Genomic DNA, 19,982 nt, shown 5'->3' with positions numbered 1-19,982 from the left:
TTTCTTTCTTATTATTGAGGTGAGAACCATAAAACAAACAATTAATGATGATAAAGTATACAATTTAGTGCTATTTAGTGTATTCACAGTGTTGTGCAACCACCACCTCTCTCTGGTTTCAAAACTTTTTCACCATGCCAGAGAAACACCTTGTATCCACTAAGTAATTGCTCCCCATTTCCCTCTTTCCCGATCCCCTGGTAAGCAATAGTCTGCTTCCTGTCTCTGTGGATCTGCCTACTCTGGATATATCCTATAAAAGGAGTCATATAACATATGACCTTTTGTGTCTGGCTTCTTTCACTTAGTATAGCTTTTGAGGTCATCCAAAGTTGTAGCATGTATTCAGTCCTTTGTTGGCTAAGTAATATTCCACTGCAGGGACACCTGGCTGGCTTAGTCGGTGGATCATGCAGCTCTTGATCTTAGGGTTGTGAGTTTGAACCCCATGTTAGGTGTAGAGATTACTTAAAAATAAAATCTTAAAAATAACAATGATAATATTCCATTGTATGTATATACCAGAGTTTGTTTATCCGTTTATCTATTGATGAGCATTTAAACATCTTTTCATGTGCTTGTTGGACATTTGTATATGTTCTTTGGAGAAATGTCTGTTCAAGTCCTTTGTCCATCTTGTAATTGGACTGTCTGTTTTGTTGTTGAGTTGTAAGAGTTCTTTATATTGAAGGGGAGGAAAGAGGGTCAGAGTGTCCTTTTTGCACCTGCTGTTTCTTAGGTAACTTTAATTCAAAATAATCTGTATGCCAAAGTGGCATATTTTGGGGTGGCCTCTTCTGTTCTCTTTCAGTATATTCTGGATATTCAGCCCTTATCAGATTTTTATTTTGCAAATATTTTCTCCCATTCTATAGGTTGTGTTTTCATATTCTTCATAATGTTTTCAATACATAAAAGTTCATTTTATCTATTTTTTTGTTTGTTTCTTGTGCTTTTGGTGTCAAAACTAAGACTTCATTGCCAAATCTGAGGTCATGAAGATTTACCCCTTTGTTTTCTTTCAATAGTTTTGTAGTTTTAGCTCTATATTTAGACTGTGGATTTGTTTTTTAAGATTTGATTTATTTATTAGAGAGAAAGAGCACAAGCAGGGGGGAGCGGGAGAGGGAGAAAGAAGCAGGCTCCCCGCTGAGCAGGGAGCCTGATGTGGGCTCGATTCCAGGACCCTGAGGCGAAGGCAGAGGCTTAACTGACTGAGCCACCCAGGCACCCCTACACTGTGGATTTGTTTGAGTTAATTTTTGGAATGAGACAGGAGGTCCAACTTCATTCTTTCTTTCATGTGGTTTCCAGTTATTCCAGCACCATTTTTTAAAAGACTTTGTTCCCTCATTGGATAATCTCAGCACCCACATTGAAAATCAGTTTGTCATAGATGTTTGGGTTTCTTTCTAAAGTCTATTCTATTAGTCTATATGTCTATCCTTATGCTAACACCACACTTTTAAATTACCATAGCTTTGTAGTAAGTTTTGAAATTTAACCTGTCAGCCTTCCAACTTTTTCTTTTTCAGTGTTGCTTTGACTGTGAATAGGCCATACTTTTCTGCTTCTTTGTAAGCTCTGTTAGTTTTGTTGAGAATTGGACATTTTGATTATTGTAGTAGCTCTTTAAATCAGATTCTACCCCCTCCCCAAGAATTGCCACCATTGCTTGATAAAGGCTACGGGTGTCTCTTCAGTGACTTTTCCAAACTCTTTTTTGCAAAGACTGTATTTCGTATTGTGTGTTCACCGAAGTCTCTGTTCCATTATCTCTGCAGTCAGCCAGTGAACTGACAGATTTCCTTAAATTTCTGGATCCAGTAAGAAAAGTGAAGAGAAGAAGAAAATATAAAGAATATTCTGTCTCTTTAAATTCCCTCTACCATCACTGCCAAGAAAGTCACTTCAGCCCATAGGGGTTGAAACAATGGCCAGTCTCTGCATCAGCCCTTCAGTGAGCTGCCAGGCAGAACTAAACACACAACCATGATTTTTGAGGCCAATGTCTCTATTACCCATCCTGGCACCAGCAAGCCACCACCCCCATAGCTACCTGCTATAGGGCTGGGGGATAGGAGGTGGTAGCCACTACAAAGAAAGCCAAAATTCATTGAAATTTTCCAGCCTCTTCGTTAAGCACTGCTGTGGATGCTGCAAGTGTTCACCTAGATTCCAAATTCCAAAATAGTTGCTTCAGACAGTTCTTGCCAGATCAACAGTTGTATTGGTAAAGGAAACAATTCCTGGAGCTCATAACTCTACCATCTTATAGGATATCTCCCCTCAACTTTTTTTTAAAGCTACAGGAGCCTTTTTTTTTTTTTTCTTTTAGCATTCTAAGAATCATCATTTATTCATGTATCTTTAAACAGTGTTTTACGTGTAGAATTGTGGTCAGTACATCCATCCACTGAAATAACACTGTTCTCAACTTCATAAACAAGTAGTTCTCTTAGAAATATCTTTTATACATATCTCTTTAGCACCATTTTATGTACATTACAGTGAGGTGACCATATCCTCACTGAAATAACACTGAAGAACCCTTTTTCTCCCAAGCAAAATCTTATATGGAATCCCATAGTAACAGTAAAACAGGTAATAGCATTGTGGCTCAAGTTTAAACCTGGGTACTAGAGAGAATAGTACACCTCCTTAGCCTTTTCTGATACCGTGTTCCCCCCTACCTCAATCAAATTAAACACCACACTAAAGCAGTGTTTCTCAGACTTTCTTTCATCTTCCTCTTCCCTTTCACTGATTACTTTCAAATAAAAAAAAATCTGGATGATGACTAATAAGAAGTACAATAAACAAGTTACATTATATTCATTACTAATATCATGTATGAATTACCTGTTAGTTGCTTTTGTAAGAAAACAGCATGAGCTTAAACACATGATTCTATATGCTAAAGTAATATCCTATAAAGTTAACAGTTTACACTTACCTTGCTATAATATGATATAAGTTATTCAAATAACATAAATTCATGAGCTGCACACCACCAATATAATGTCCCTGAATGGAGAAATTATATTCATACCCACCTTAGCCATTGGTGTGTGAATATTTCATATTTGAATCACAATGCATCATGTCTTAAAAATAATAGGCTAAAATTACTATTGATGCAATTATGTATCCTTGACACTGAGGTGACATCACACCACCACCCATAGCAAATCATTAATAATGATGACATATTAGCAGTAACTTGTAATTAAAAGGCAAGAATCTGGGGCGCCTGGGCGGCTCAGTTGTTAAGCGTCTGCCTTCGGCTCAGGTCATGATCCCAGGGTCCTGGGATTGAGTCCTGCATCGGGCTCCCTGCTCTGCGGGAAGCCTGCTTCTCCTTCTCCCACTCCCCCTGCTTGTGTTCCCTCTCTCGCTGTGTCTCTCTCTGTCAAATAAATAAATAAAATCTTTAAAAAAAAATTTAAAAAAATAAAAGGCAAGAATCTCAGCAGTCTGAAAATCAAAACCTATTCAAGACTTCATTGATGATATACTGGTAATACAGCATCTCTTCCCCAAATTGCAGGAATTCCAAAGCTCAGTTAGGAGTTTTGTAATATTAAGTAAGCATCGTACAGCAGCCAAACTTCTTAATAAACTTAATTAGAGCTCTCAGAAAACATAAATAACTCTTAAATTTTGCTTTAAGGGTACCAGTTAGTAATTCTAATGAACTGCCTTGGCGTACAAAGTGACTATTGTAGTCCTTAGTCATATGTTAAATAACTTGCTGTCATTTGAAGGGGCAAAGAAAGGGATTGCAGTTTATCATCATTTTGAGGGTTTGAAGAGCCCTTATGTGGCCCATTCTGAGAATCACTGCCCTACAGAAGTCTAAGGAAATTTTCCTATTCTGTTATAACCATTGCTTTGAACCCTGAAGCCGGGGAGTTTAACGGGCCCAGCAGGGGCTTGGGCAGCCCATACTCCCGCCTCTGTTACAAGATAGAATTGGTCTTAGTGTTAGTTCCCTTGCTGTTTGTCCCATGCAGATTAAGTTCAGCCACCTAAAGAAATGGCTGAGCCATTTACCTTGCAGCCCTTAAAACGTGAGCTAGATGAGGGCACCTGGGTGGCTCAGTCGGTTAAGCGTCTGCCTTCGGCTCAGGTCATGATCCCAGGGTGCTGGGATCGGGATCAAGCCCTGCATCGGGCTCCCTGCTCTGCGGGAAGCCTGCTTCTCCCTCTCCCACTCCCCCTGCTTGTGTTCCCTCTCTCGCTATGTCTCTGTCAAATAAATAAATAAAATCTTAAAAAAAAAAAAAACATGAGCTAGAGGATTTCAGAGATTGCATCCAGCTCTGAATTCCATGATTCTCCTATTTTTAGGGCTGTATTGCAATCCCAGTGAATAGATGTTATCTTCCCAGGATTAAAGAGTATCACTGTGGGCTCTTAGGAGGATCTGAGAAGAGTGTTAGTCATTAATCACAGTGAAGAGCCCCTTGGATGATATTACTACATACTGGTTTCAAGTAAAGTGAAAATAAATCTTATGATCTCTTCCAGTTTTATTGTCACCACCAGTTTCCATTAAGACTGAGCCATTTCTACTGTAGGAGGGTAAGCTGCCCAGTTACTATACTTTAGGTATCACCCCTATTTTCCTCTATAGGATATTAGTGACTAGGACTCAGCCATCCTGTGCGAAAAGTGAAAGATTTTGGCTTTATCCAAAAAGAGCTAAAATTATGTTCTTCCCCCTGGAAGTGAAAATAGCCTCCTCATCTCCAGGAGATAGGCGTGGAATACCTACGCACAGGGTCCTTCTGCTCCTGTGTGGACAGTGATTTTCTTATCTTACCTGAGAAATGAGGGATCAGAGAATAAACTGTTAATACCTTACTGGAGATGGAGATTCTTTTGGTGCTCTTTCTTCTGACCCCATTATAAGCCACATTGGATCTCAACTTAGTGGTTGCATTTATTTATTACTCCCCAAATAAAGGAATTCTTGATGTTTCTAATATGTCCATTATAAGGCAGAGAGAGGAGTGTAGAAAGCTTCTTTTTTAAAAGATAGCCACTATCGCTTTAATTCAGAGAGTGATACCCCTCTTTGAGGGGCATTATAGCAAGGCTGTAGCATACTACTGTGTAAAATGGTACATCTCAGTGTACTACTTGGTTCAATTCAAGCAAGTCAATTCTGTCACTTTTTCCTTCCTAAAGACTTGCTTTGTTTCCCAGATAGAGGTGTATGAACTCTAAGACTACAGTCTTTCATTTCAACCCTAAAGATCTCAATACTTATAATGGACAGGAAATGTGTCTAAACCCTTACTGCACATTTGTGATTAAAAAAAAAAGTACACCTAACAGGGTCATATTCCTCTAATATTGAGGACTTTAAGCTTGACTAAACCAGTCCAGTGGAGGGAGTTGACTATAAATTGGTCATGTCAGATGAAGACTAGATTCTATCAAAGTATCTCAATCTCAAGGCATATTTAATTGCCAAACTATGGGAATTATCAGGACACTGTATATTTAATAATACGTTTTCTTACTGTGGATTAATCAGGAGATTTTTTTTGTTAAGGCCTTATTAAAGGGGAATGATCTAATTAAATGTTTTCTTGTGTTTTGGGCTGCCTGGGTGGCTCAGTTCATTAGGCATCTGACTCTTGATTTCAGCTCAGGTCATGATGTCAGGGTTGTGAGATGGGGCCCTGCATCGGGCTCTGCAATAGGCATGGAGCCTGCTCTCCACGCTGGGCATGGAGCCTGCGTGGGATTCTCTCTTTCTCTCTCCCTCTCTGAATGAATGAATGAATGAGTGAATGAATTAATGAATTTCTTGTGTTTTAAGAGCTTTCTTTGCTGCAAAGCAGCCAGTGATGAACACAATTCATTGCTAACTGGATATATCATGCTTTTATTGTTTCTCCACCATACTGAATGTTTTCTTCCCCTTTGAGGTGCCCACGGTCTGCAGATGATGAGCGAAAGCACCCTGTCCTCTGTCTTTTCTGTGGAGCCATACTGTGTTCTCAGAACATTTGCTGCCAAGAAATTGTGAATGGGGAAGAGGTTGGAGCTTGCATTTTTCATGCACTTCACTGTGGAGCTGGAGTCTGCATTTTCTTAAAGTGAGTAGTGAGTGTTCTGAAAGCTTATAATGAACTTAAGGAATCTGGATCCAATCTGGAGGCTATTATGGTGGGACACTATGTTGATAGGAAATGGTCTATCAGAAGTTAGAGTATAGACCAGTTATTCACATGAAATTGCATTTGAGAAGATACTACAGAATTACAGAATAAACTGGGGTGGAGCAAGATGGCGGAGGAGTAGGAGACTTGGATTTCGTCTGGTCTCAGGAATTCAGCTGGTTAGGGATCAAACCATTCTGAACACCTACAAACTCAACAGGAGATCGAAGAAAAGAATAGCAACAACTCTGAACAGAAAAGCGACCACTTTCTGGAAGGTAGGACGTGCGGAGAAGTGAATCCGAGGCGATATTTGGGAGGATAGATGGCGGGGGAGGGGCCTCCGTCGGCCGCTTCTGGCAAGTGATAGAGCCGCGGAGCACAAAATCGGAACTTTTAGAGGTCTGCTCCGCTGAGGGACGTCACTCCGGTGGCTAAGTTGGGGGTGGAACCCTCGCGGGACAGTGTGGTCTCAGGACCCTCAGGGTCACAGAAAGACGGGGGTGCCTGAGTGCGGCAGAGCTCCCAGGTATCGGAGCGGGGAAGCTGGCTGCAGAGACGGAGCCGAGGCGTGGGCTCTCAGCTCGGGGTTGTCATAAACCGTGATCTGCGGCACAGTCAGGCCACTGCTCCTCCAGCAGGGACCCAACAAGCGGCAGATCCGGGGAGACTCCCTTCCTCCCCTGAGAGGAGCAGCGCGGGAGTGCACCGCAGGGATCTGCTGGGTTTGGAGACTCCACATGGGGTCAGGTGCCAGAGATAGAAATGCTCAGTCACAGGATGGGTGAGCACGGACTGCGTCTGGAGACCGGGGAGACGGGAGTGAGTGACTGCTTTTCTCTGGGGGTGCACTGAGGAGCGGGGCCCCGAGTTCTCGGCTCCTCCGGGGCGGAGATTGGGAGGCTGCCGTTTTCACTCTCAGCCTCCAAAGCTGTATGGAAAGCTTGCAGGGAACAAAACCTCCGGAGATCAAACCCGAGCAGATTACTTAGCCCGGAAGGCAAGGGCGGGGCAATTCCGCCTCCAGCAAAGACATTTGGGAACCATGGCAACAGGCCCCTCCCCCAGAAGATCAGCAAGAACAGCCAGCCAAGACCAAGTTTACCCATCAATGAGAATGGCAGAACTCCAGCGCTAGGGGAATAATGCACATAGAATCCATGGCTTTTTTACCATGATTCTTTAGTTTTTCTTTAGTTTTTTTTTATATTTCTTTTTCCCTTTTTCAACCAACATCTTATCAAACCCTTTTTTAAAAAACATTTTTATTTTTCATTTTTAGAGTCACATTCTATCCCTTCGTAGTAATTACCTGTATTTTTGGCATATATATATATAAGTTGTTCTCTCTTTAAAATTTTGAGATAGTTTCTTCTAACAGATCAAAACATACCCTAAATCTCTAGTGTATGGTTTTTTTCTACTCCCCTGCCTGATCACATTCTCTCCCTTTTTTTTCTTTTTTTTTTAAATCCTCTTCTTTCTTTTTTCAAACAACTTCTTATCAATTCCTTTTATAAAATTTTTTATAATTTTCATCTTTACAGTCATATTCCATCCCTTCATCATATCAACCCTTATTTTTGTACATATATAAGTTTTTCTTTCTTTAAAATTTTGGGAGGCACTTTCTTCTAACAGACCAAAATACACCCAAAATCTTGTGTGTGGCACTGATCTATGTACCAGCCTGATCATATTTGATTATATTCTGGTTTTTTTTTTGTTTTGTTCTGTTTCTGTTTGTTTTTATCTTTATCTTTTTCTTTTTCTTTTTTTTTTCTTTTTCTTTTTTGTCTCTTTCCCTTTCTTTTCCCCCTGCTTCAGGTCTTTTCTGATTTGTTTAGAGTATATTTTCTGGGGACATTGTTACCCTGTTAGCATTTTGTTCTCTCATTAATCTATTCTCCTCTGGACAAAATGACAAGACGGAAAAAATCACCTCAACAAAAAGAACAAGAGGTAGTACCGACTGCCAGGGACCTACTCAATACGGACATTAGTACTATGTCAGATCTATAGTTCAGAATCATCACTTTAAAGATATTAGCTGGGCTTGAAAAAAGCATGGAAGTTATTAGAGAAACCCTTTCTGGAGAAATAAAAGAACTAAAATCTAACCAAGTCGAAATCAAAAAACTGTTAATGAGGTGCAATCAAACATGGGGGCGCTAACTGCTAGGATAAATGAGGCAGAAGAGAGAATCAGTGATATAGAAGACTACATGATGGAAAATAAAGAAGCTGAGAAAAAGAGAGATAAACAACTACTGGATCACGAGGGCAGAATTCAAGAGATAAGCGATACCATAAGACGAAACAACATTAGAATAATTGGGATCCCAGAAGAAGAAGAAAGAGAGAGAGGGGCAGAAGGTATATTGGAGCAAATTATAGCAGAGAACTTCCCTAATTTGGGGAAGGAAACAGGCATCAAAATCCAGGAAGCACAGAGAATCCCTCTCAAAATCAATAAAAATAGGTTAACACCCCGACATCTAATAGTAAAACTTACAAGTCTCAGGGCGCCTGGGTGGCTCAGTCATTAAGCGGCTGCCTTCAGCTCAGGTCATGATCCCAGGGTCCTGGGATCGAGCCCCGCATCGGGCTCCCTGCTCAGCAGAGACCCTGCTTCTCCCTCTCCCTCTGTCTGCTGCTCTGCCTACTTGTGCTCTCTCTCTCTCTCTGTTAAATAAATAAATAAAAATCTTTAAAAAAGAAAACTATTAAAAAAAAAAAAAACTTACGAGTCTCAGAGACAGAGAAAATCCTCAAAGCAGCTCGGGAGAAGAGATATGTACCCGACAATGGTAGAAACATTAGATTGGCAACAGACCTATCCACAGAGACCTGGCAGGCCAGAAAGGACTGGCAGGATATATTCAAAGCACTAAATGAGAAAAATATGCAGCCAAGAATACTATATCGAGCAAGGCTGTCATTGAAAATAGAAGGAGAGATAAAAAGCTTCCAGGACAAACAAAAACTAAAGGAATTTGCAAACACAAAACCAGCCCTACAAGAAATATTGAAAGGGGTCCTCTAAGCAAAGAGAGAGCCTAAAAGCAACATAGACCAGAAAGGAACACAGACAATATACAGTAACAGTCACCTTACAGGCAATACAATGGCACTAAATTCCTATCTTTCAGTAGTTACCCTGAATGTAAATGGGCTAAATGCCCCAATCAAAAGACACAGGCTATCAGATTGGATTAAAAAACAAGACCCATCGATATGCTGTCTGCAAGAGACTCATTTTAGACCCAAAGACAGCCCCAGATTGAAAGTGAGGGGGTGGAAAACCATTTACCATGCTAATGGACACCAAAAGAAAGCTGGGGTGGCAATCCTTTTATCAGACAAATTAGATTTTAAACCAAAGACTGTAATAAGAGATGAGGAAGGACACTATATCCTACTTAAAGGGTCTATCCAACAAGAAGGTCTAACAATTGTAAATATCTATGCCCCTAACATGGGAGCAGCCAATTATATAAGGCAATTAATAACAAAAGCAAAGAAGCACATTGACAACAATACAATAATAGTGGGGGACTTTAACACCCCCCTCACTGAAATGGACAGATCATCTAAGCAAAAGATCAACAAGGAAATAAAGACTTTAAATGACACACTGGACCAAATGGACTTCACAGATATATTCAGAACATTCCATCCCAAAGCAACAGAATACACATTCTTCTCTAGTGCCCATGGAACATTCTCCAGAATCGATCACATCCTAGGTCATAAATCAGGTCTCAACCAGTACCAAAAGATTGGGATCATTCCCTGCCTATTTTCAGACCACAATGCTTTGAAACTAGAACTCAATCACAAAAGGAAAGTCAGAAAGAACTCAAATACATGGAGGCTAAAGAGCATCTTACTAAAGAATGAATGGGTCAACCAGGAAATTAAAGAAGAATTTAAAAAATTCATGGAAACCAATGAAAATGAAAACACAACTATTCAAAATCTTTGGGATGCAACAAAGGCAGTCCTAAGAGGAAAGTATATAGCAATACAAGCCTTTCTCAAGAAACAAGAAAGGTCTCAAATATACAACCTAACCCTACACCTAAAGGAGCTGGAGAAAGAACAGCAAAGAAAGCCTAAACCCAGCAGGAGAAGAGAAATCATAAAGATCAGAGCAGAAATCAATGAAATAGAATCTAAAAGAACAGTAGAATAGATCAACGAAACTAGGAGCTGGTTCTTTGAAAGAATTAACAAGATTGATAAACCCCTGGCCAGACTTATCAAAAAGAAAAGAGAAATGACCCAAATCAACAAAATCATGAATGAAAGAGGAGAGATCACAACCAACACCAAAGAACTACAAACAATTATAAGAACATATTATGAGCAACTCTATGCCAGCAAATTAGATAACCTGGAAGAAATGGATGCATTCCTAGAGATGTATCAACTACCAAAACTGAACCAGGAAGAAATAGAAAACCTGAACAGACCTATAACCACTAAGGAAATTGAAGCAGTCATCAAAAATCTCCCAACAAACAAAAACCCAGGGCCAGATGGCTTCCCAGGGGAATTCTACCAAACATTTAAAGAAGAATTAATACCTATTCTTCTGAAACTGTTCCAAAGAATACAAATGGAAGGAAAACTTCCAAAGTCATTTTATGAGGCCAGCATTACCTTGATCCCCAAACCAGACAAAGACCCCATCAAAAAGGAGAATTACAGACCAATATCCCTGATGAACATGGATGCAAAAATTCTCACCAAAATACTAGCCAAGAGGATCCAACAGTACATTAGAAGGATTATTCACCACGACCAAGTGGGATTTATCCCTGGGCTGCAAGGTTGGTTCACCATCCACAAATCAATCAACGTGATACAATACATTAACAAAAGAAAGAACAAGAATCATATGATCCTCTCAATAGATGCAAAAAAAGCATTTGACAAATTACAGCATCCTTTCTTGATCAAAACTCTTCAGAGCATAGGGATAGAGGGTATATACCTCAATATCAGAAAAGCCATCTATGAAAAACCTACAGCGAATATCATTCTCAATGGGGAAAAGCTGAGAGCTTTCCCCCTAAGGTCAGGAACGCGGCAGGGATGTCCACTATCACCACTGCTATTCAACATAGTATTAGAAGTCCTAGCCACAGCAATCAGACAACAAAAAGATATAAAAGGCATCCAAATCGGCAAAGAAGGAGTCAAACTCTCACTCTTTACAGATGATATGATACTTTATGTGGAAAACCCAAAAGACTCCACCCCAAAACTGCTAGAACTCATACAGGAATTCAGTAAAGTGGCAGGATATAAAATCAATGCACAGAAATCAGTGGCATTCCTATACACCAACAACAAGACAGAAGAAAGAGAAATTAAGGAGTCGATCCCATTTACAATTGCACCCAAAACCATAAGATACCTAGGAATAAATCTAACCAAAGAGGCAAAGGATCTGTACTCAGAAAACTATAAAATACTCACGAAAGAAATTGAGGAAGACACAAAGAAATGGAAAAATGTTCCATGCTCATGGATTGGTAGAACAAATATTGTGAAGATGTCAATGCTACCTAGAGCAATCTACACATTCAATGCAATCCCCATCAAAATACCATCCACTTTTTTCAAAGAAATGGAACAAATAATCCTAAAATTTGTATGGAACCAGAAAAGACCCCGAATAGCCAGAGGAATGTTGAAAAAGAAAAAGCAAAGCTGGCGGCATCACAATTCCAGACTTCAAGCTCTATTACAAAGCTGTCATCATCAAGACAGTATGGTACTGGCACAAAAACAGACACATAGATCAATGGAACAGAACAGAGAGCCCAGAAATGGACCCTCAACTCTATGGTCAACTCATCTTTGACAAAGCAGGAAAGAATGTCCAGTGGAAAAAAGACAGTCTCTTCAACAAATGGTGTTGGGAAAATTGGATAGCCACATGCAGAAGAATGAAACTGGACCATTTCCTTACACCACACACAAAAATAGACTCCAAATGGTTGAAAGACCTCAATGTGAGACAGGAGTCCATCAAAATCCTAAAGGAGAACACAGGCAGCAACCTCTTCGACCTCAGCCGCAGCAACTTCTTCCTAGAAACATCGCCCAAGGCAAGGGAAGCAAGGGCAAAAATGAACTATTGAGACTTCAAGATGAAAAGCTTTTGCAAAGCAAAGTAAACAGCCAACAAAACCAAAAGACAACCAACAGAATGGGAGAAGATATTTGCAAATGACATATCAGATAAAGAGCTAGTATCCAAAATCTATAAAGAACTTATCAAACTCAACACCCAAAGAACAAAGAATCCAATCAAGAAATGGGCAGAAGACATGAACAGACATTTTTCCAAAGAAGACATCCAAATGGCCAACAGACACATGAAAAGGTGCTCAACATCGCTCGGCATCAGGGAAATCCAAATCAAAACCTCAGTGAGATACCACCTCACACCAGTCAGAATGGCTAAAATTAACAAGTCAGGAAATGCCAGATGTTGGCTGGGATGTGGAGAAAGGGGAACCCTCCTACACTGTTGGTGGGAATGCAAGCTGGTGCAGCCACTCTGGAATACAGTATGGAGGTTCCTCAAAAAGTTGAAAATAGAGCTACCATACAGCAATTGCACTACTGGGTATTTACCCCAAAGATACAAATGTAGGGATCCGAAGGGGTATGTGCACCCCGATGTTTATAGCAGCAATGTCCACAATAGCCAAAGTGTGGAAAGAGCCAAGATGTCCATTGACAGATGAATGGATAAAGAAGATGTGGTATATATATACAATGGAATGTTATGCAGCCATCGAAAGGAATGAGATCTTGCCCGTTGCAACGACGTGGATGGAACTGGAGGGTATTATGCTGAGCGAAATAAGTCAAACAGAGAAAGACATGTATCATATGACTTCACTGATATGAGGAATTCTTAATCTCAGGAAACAAACTGAGGGTTGCTGGAGTGGGGGGTGGCGTGGGAGGGATGGGGTGACTGGGTGATAGACACTGGGGAGGGTATGTGCTCTGGTAAGCACTGTGAATTGTGCAAGACTGTTGAATCTCAGATCTGTACCTCTGAAACAAATAATGCAATATATGTTAAGACCAAAAAAAAAAAAAAAAAAGAAGATTGCAGGAGGAGAAGAATGAATGGGGGGAAATCGGAGGGGGAGACGAACCATGAGAGACGATGGACTCTGAAAAACAAACTGAGGGTTCTAGAGGGGAGGAGGGTGGGAGGCTGGGTTAGCCTGGTGATGGGTATTAAAGAGGGCATGTTTTGCATGGAGCACTGGGTGTCAGGCACAAACAATGAATCGTGGAACACTACATCTAAAACTAATGACGTAATGTATGGTGATTAACATAACAATAAAAAATTAAATAAAAAACTAAAAAAAAAAGAATTACAGAATAAGTTTTTTTAAAAAAAGGATTCTGTTCACATTTTAATTATTTGTGGTATATTTTAAGCATGATAGAGTTTGTATTAATTACTCTGGTGTTGTGTAACACTCCGGTGTGGTGAAAGGGCTTGGAGTCTTAACATTTATATTTAAAAAGTACCTATACAAAGTTGTCCTTTGAATATGTTCATTTTCTTCATTTTCTCTATCAAGCAACCATTGTTTTCCCTGGTTTCTCAGTAAAAGGCTGAGAGTGGAACAATATGTTTATGAAAGAAGAGTACAAGTTCCCTGAGAGAAATAGGATTCAAAGTGGAGACGTGTGCTTTTTCTTTCCATTCTCCCCATGTAACGTAGTTTCCGTTTATGTAAGCAAATATCTCACTAACTATGGAATATATAATTATTGTTTGTAGGCTTCCGTTGGAACAATGGTAATGAATTCATAGAAGCCACACCCAAACACCTATTTTCTTCTTTTAGGAAATATACAGCATATAAAGCCACTACCTATTCCAACTATTTATTTCATGTTACTCTGTGGTACTTATCCCTTCTGTACACATGCACACAAACATTCTTTCTATAGCTTCATTTCTAGGCAATGAGAGTCCCAAGTAACTTCACAGTGGCGGTGGTTCTTTATAATCTGCACTGTTGGAGGCTGGCTCTAACCGGAAATGGCTTGACACTTCCCTAGCTGACCTTCTTTCTGTCCCACCGTTATCAGAACAAGAGATGTTGTTCTGTCCTTCTGTTAAGCTCCCTCCCCACTCTAGGTTGTAGGTCAGGAAACAACAGAAACAACCCCGGCCATCATTTTCCAGGGTATCTATGGCTCAAGTAGGACAGCTTCCTTCTTCTCTTCAATATATTCAGTCAGTATTAATGGTCCCATTTCCCTAAATCCATTGATACTTTCCCATAACTTCAATAAAAATAGCAGTGGTCACTCTCTTTTATTTAGACAAAATACAATTTAGTCTATTTGTCTGTTTATTGTCTTTATACTGAATTCCTAACAGATATTGGCCATGTCTTTTCTCTAGATTAACTTTGATGTAGTGCCTATCATTTGCATATATGCACTTAATAATATTTCCTGTTACTGTTTTGTCCTTCAGAATCCGAGAATGCAGAGTAGTCCTGGTTGAAGGTAAAGCCAGAGGCTGTGCCTATCCAGCCCCTTACTTGGATGAATATGGAGAAACAGACCCTGGCCTGAAGTAAGATTGGTTTGTTTTTCATTTTAGTCACATTATTGTACATGGACGGTAACAGTTCTTTAAACACAGAAACTGATGCTAAATATTGAGAGATATTTTTAAATAGGTGCAAATTAAAAATATTAAGGATGATACCATTCTAAATGTAGCACATAATTTTGAACAACTTTGTGCTTCTCCAGAATGTGAGGGTAATACTTTCCTAAAATGAAAGATACAAGCCATCCAAATGTTTGAATGTTATGTTATTTTTAATCAGCCTTTCTTCAGAATTACTTAGAAGGTTTAAGTATGGGGATGGTCTTTGGATTAAGGGAGAAAATAGCTGAATGGTGCTTTGTCAATGACTGAGGATAAGATCTGGGTTGTTCCAGAAAGGTGAGAAGAAGCAGAATTTTTTACTTAATTAGGCACCTTGAAAATACCCAACCAGCTGAGACACTTGAGTGCCTCCAGAATGAGAATCTCATAGTTCTCCATAATTGGAACAGCCAAACTTTAGTCATTTCGGGTTAGCTGCTCTGCAGTGTTACAAACTGTACAACCTTAGGATTGATGTGGAGTAGTTTTGTTTAAATAGTTGCTAATCACCAGCAAATTTGTTATGTCATAAGGACAACAATAAGCAAATATTTCTGAGCATCAGAATATAATTTGAGGGCTTAGTGTTATACCTCAGACTTAATCTCTACTATACAAAGACCAGAAATCAAAGCTAAATAAACTGTATGAGGCCAAAAGCCATTAAAGCCCCATCAGACTACCCAAAAAAAGAATAGAGCTGCTTCATGTTATAAACCTCACATTCAAACGGGGTCTCATAATGCCTATGATATACTTTGCCTATTTTCTGAATAAGCAAAGAGTAAATTTCTGCTTCATCAGCTAAGTAATCTATTAATTTCATGGTGATTAGTGGTGAAGGGAGAATATCCCTTTTAAAACTCTGTCGTGGTGATTCCTCCCAGCTCTAAGAACATCTCAAGAGTGTGAACTAATTTAGGCAATAAAGATGTGGCAGTTATTTGATTTGAACTTACGTGTTGGGTTTTTTTTGTTTTGTTTTGTTTTTCCTGAAGGAGGGGCAACCCCCTTCATTTATCTCGTGAGCGGTACCGGAAGCTCCATTTGGTGTGGCAACAACACTGCATTATAGAAGAGATTGCTAGGAGCCAGGAAACTAATCAGATGTTATTTGGATTCAACTGGCAATTATTGTGAGCTTCAACTCTGCCTTGGGACAATCACAAATGAAGACAGTAATGAAGACTGATTCAAAATTATGGAGATCTTTCTGAGGGCTGGGGAGGGGTTGGAGGGTCTTTTGCTCTATGTCCAGATTCACATACATCAATAAAATATTCCTTAACGGAGTATTGCTTTCAATTAGTGAAAATATGCTTAAAGGAGAAAAAGGACATTGATTAATCTGTTTTATGTTCCAGAACACTAAAAAATGCTTCTTTACCCCAAGTGTCTGATTCTGCTATCTCCAGAAAACTCATTTCCCTTCCTAATCTGTCCCACTTCATTTCATTTCATTCACCTGGTAAATGTAGTCACATTAAGCAGTTGTGGACGTTTTTATATGTTGGTTAACTCTTCTACAGTTTTGTATTTGGTATTTCCCACACACACCCAGGTTTAGTTTAGCTGATGTTGGAACACTGACAGGACTCTAATCTGTGGTAGTCTTCCTTGCAGCTAAACAGGAATTGCAGAAACCATGCAGTATACTTCAATTGAGAAAGTTTCCAAAAGAGTAAATTTTTTTTATTATTTCTCTTTTAAGGAAATACCTCTACTGTGCCACTTACTGTTTCAGCCAGAAATTAAACAAATCTTTCTCTGGGCAAAGTTGCCATTTCTAAGGAAAATTTCTGCTAGTGTGGAAAAGCTTTTTTCGCACTGTGGACCTCAAGAACAGGATAGGATAGGATAATGTATTCATTATTCATCCCTCATGGGCCAAAGAAACTATAGTCCTCACCTCTTACCACAAATAGCTTTGCTGAGTTTTGAAACTATACTTTCTATTTTCCAAAGGCAAATTTCTAAAATGAGTTCACTTATCTCTTGTTTGTGGCACCATCCTATTTGACTCTTAAAAACCTGATGCAGTTCTGATATAAGCTATCTCTAGAATGAGGATAAGAAAATTCCCCCAATGAATGGAGCATGGCAGCTGTCAATTAGAACAATCAGACTGAAGCCAATTCTGTAACTTTCTATGTCTTTGTAAAAGATAAATCCTTCAATTGTTATCTGTGTGCAACCTTTTCATAAACTCTGGTTTTATGACTAGTACAGACAACCAAAAAAGCCATGTGATCAGTGGTCATGTGTCCTGTTATAATATGCTGTGGTTGAGCCATCTTGTTTATAAATAATAGAGTTCTCCAAAATGTGTGCATAGACTTCTTGATTTTGGGCTTTAACTTTTTATATCGAGAACTTGTGATATAAACAGCAGACAGAAGATGAATTGAAACCTTCCATTTTAGCTTCTGTTGTCTCTGGAGTAATGTTAGGAATTTGAAAGATGCATTCAAAGACCATCTGATTTTGCCTTTGGTGACTATCGTCCTATATGTGTGTGAATGTTTTCCTATCTTCTTTTTGCTCAGCAAAGGCAAACAAATAAAAATACATTTGCAAAGTGATGATGCACATTTGGGGTTAGATTTTTTGGTATTTTTATGTAAAGAAAAGGTGGGCTTTGCAGTAAAGGATTGGCATGAACAGGCATCAGAATCACAATCATGATTATCTACTTGAATAATTATTATTCAGAAGGTATCAGGAAACAGATACAATTCCACTGAACAATTTGTAACAAGTGATGAGTGAGGATCAGAAAATTCAGTATTCAGCTTGTCCAATTTACCAGTATGATTAAATGATTAGAACATTTCCCTTTATTTCTGATAGAAATAATGGGTGGATTGTCTGGGAAATCTGAGCCAGAATAGGCAACAGAAGATGCTGACTTCTGCCCTGATTGGCCCCGGTTTAGCAAAGATAAACTGACTTTTTATTTCTAGTCTTTTTATATTCACTTCATAAACCCTGGGGTTAAGCTCTTAAGCTGCCAGAGGGACTACCCTGTAATGGCCAGTCAGACCTTCATTGCCAAAGAACACATTTCATATTGAGCTCCACTTTTGAGATTGACTCAGACCCCTGCACTGGAGATGAATATGTGTCTCAGTGCTGCCCCCAGCCCTAGGGATTTCTAATTATATTCAAATATCATAATGGTTTGCCTTCATCATTGCAAACAATTTAATCATGCTTATGGAGTTTACTTACAAATGAGCAAAAAGTCACTTTATTTTCATTAGTGTAGTATGTGGAGGAACTGGTTCAACAGGATGGCTCCAAAACTGTGTTTTTCTAATGTTTTTGGTGAGGGGCTGACAGGAATTTTAATGATAGAGTGAAGAAAAACATATATCTGTATAATTAATTTATTTTGCTGGTGTATGGGTTGTGAGTTCACCTGTTAGTGGTCATTTGTCATTTCATAACAACTATGCATTTGGTTCACTGTGATGATGATCTATATCTAGTGACTGCAACATGTTTATACCACTGATTCAAATTCCATCCATGATGAAGTTATACAAATAATGCATATATTGATATCTTTTATTGCAAAATGTAAATTTAAAACTTGTATAATGTTCTTGTGCTTTTTGAAATAAAATATATGTGTATATTTACAAAGAAAAAAGGGACTTCTCATGTTTGGGGATTTGGGTTTGAAGTATAAAAATCTGTACCTAGAAAGGAGCTCTAATTAAATGTTACCTCTGCCAGCCCAGACAAATTCTTTAAAACACATAGGTATTGGGGCGCCTGGGTGGCAAGTTGGTTAAGCATCTGCCTTTGGCTTAGGTTGTGATCCCAGGGATCTTGTCATCCTGGGATGGAGTCCCATATCAGGCTCCCTGCTCCGCGGGAAGCCTGCTTCTCCCTCTCCCTCTGCCTGCCGCTCCCCCTGCTTGTGCTCTCTCTGTCTCTCTGACAAATAAATAAAAATCTCTTTAAAAATAAAATAAAAGACATAGTGTAATGGTCAAACTTTCTGACCATACATTCCATCAGTAAATAACTTTTAAGCATGCACTATACATATAGAGAGAGAATTTTTTATATTCAGTACAGTACTAATGTATTATAAATGATTGCCCAAAAATGGAGGTTTAAAAAATCAGCTGAAAAACAGAATATTTCTATTTAAAAACTTCCAGGTGAATCTATGCATCTCTTTGGGTATGTACACCCCATTGTGGACACAACTGTCTAGAGCAACACTGTCCAGGAGAACTCTGCAATGATGGCAGTGTTCTCTGTTTGCACTCCAGTATGATAGTCACTGTCCCCATGCAGCTATTGAACTTTTTGAGATGTGGCTAGTGCAACTGAGGACCTGAATTTTTTATTTCATTTAATTTTAATTAAGCTTAAATCATCATGTGTGGCTAGTAGCTACTATATTGGACAGCATAAATCTAGTTAATGGTTCTCAGACTTGACAGTGTTAGAATCACCTAAAGAGCATTAACAAAATATAAATGTCCAGATTTCACCCTTGATCCTGAATCAGAATCTCCCGAGATTGAGCCTTTACAAAACCATTATGATCTCCTGTTTCTAAACCAGTACCCTTAAATTTTAGAGCTTGCTTTCTTTTTACCTCAGTGATTTTAGTCTACGTGCCAAAGAGCCTCAGAGAGAAAAGTAGATCAGCGAGGGGGAAAAGTGCCAAACTTGGATAGTTGTGTTATTTCATTGTGAGTTTCTGTATAAGCTTTCATTTAAGGAAAGGGTAACTAGAGTTAAAACAAAAAGTCATTGCTTTAGTTTTAAGATTATACAATATTCTGGGAGGGTAGTAGCACTGAAGGCAATGAAGAAAGTGTTTTGGTTATGAAAATACAAGGCACTTGGAATTAGCAGGAAGAGGTCACTATGGAGTCTTCTCCATACTTAGAGTAGCTGGGCTACTAGGAAAAACAAGTCATACAACCAGGCAAATTTTCACAATTTGCTTTAAAATTTAAAACTTCTGGGACACCTGGGTGGCTTAGTCTGTTACATCTTGAGTCTTGATTTCAGCTCAGGTCAGCATCTCAGGGTTGTGAGATCAA

The 19,982-nt window shown here is 39.1% G+C and overlaps 1 protein-coding gene across 1 annotated transcript in view; it reads left to right on the top strand.

Annotated features, from left to right (window-relative positions):
* The window catches only part of UBR1 (ubiquitin protein ligase E3 component n-recognin 1), a 150,696-nt gene extending 131,823 nt beyond the window's left edge, over positions 1-18,873 (top strand). The window contains exons 45-47 of the mRNA XM_021695652.2: positions 5,946-6,116; positions 14,725-14,826; positions 15,906-18,873. Coding sequence (XP_021551327.2) covers positions 5,946-6,116; positions 14,725-14,826; positions 15,906-16,047 — 415 coding nt within the window. The 3' untranslated portion in view covers positions 16,048-18,873. The remainder of the gene's footprint in view (positions 1-5,945; positions 6,117-14,724; positions 14,827-15,905) is intronic.
* The last annotated feature ends 1,109 nt before the right edge of the window (positions 18,874-19,982 follow it).

The sequence above is a fragment of the Neomonachus schauinslandi genome, chromosome 9 (assembly GCF_002201575.2).
Source record: "Neomonachus schauinslandi chromosome 9, ASM220157v2, whole genome shotgun sequence".
Taxonomy (NCBI): Eukaryota; Metazoa; Chordata; class Mammalia; order Carnivora; family Phocidae; genus Neomonachus; species Neomonachus schauinslandi.
Note: the sequence above shows the minus strand (reverse complement) of the source record. Positions and strands in the feature narration are given on the sequence as shown.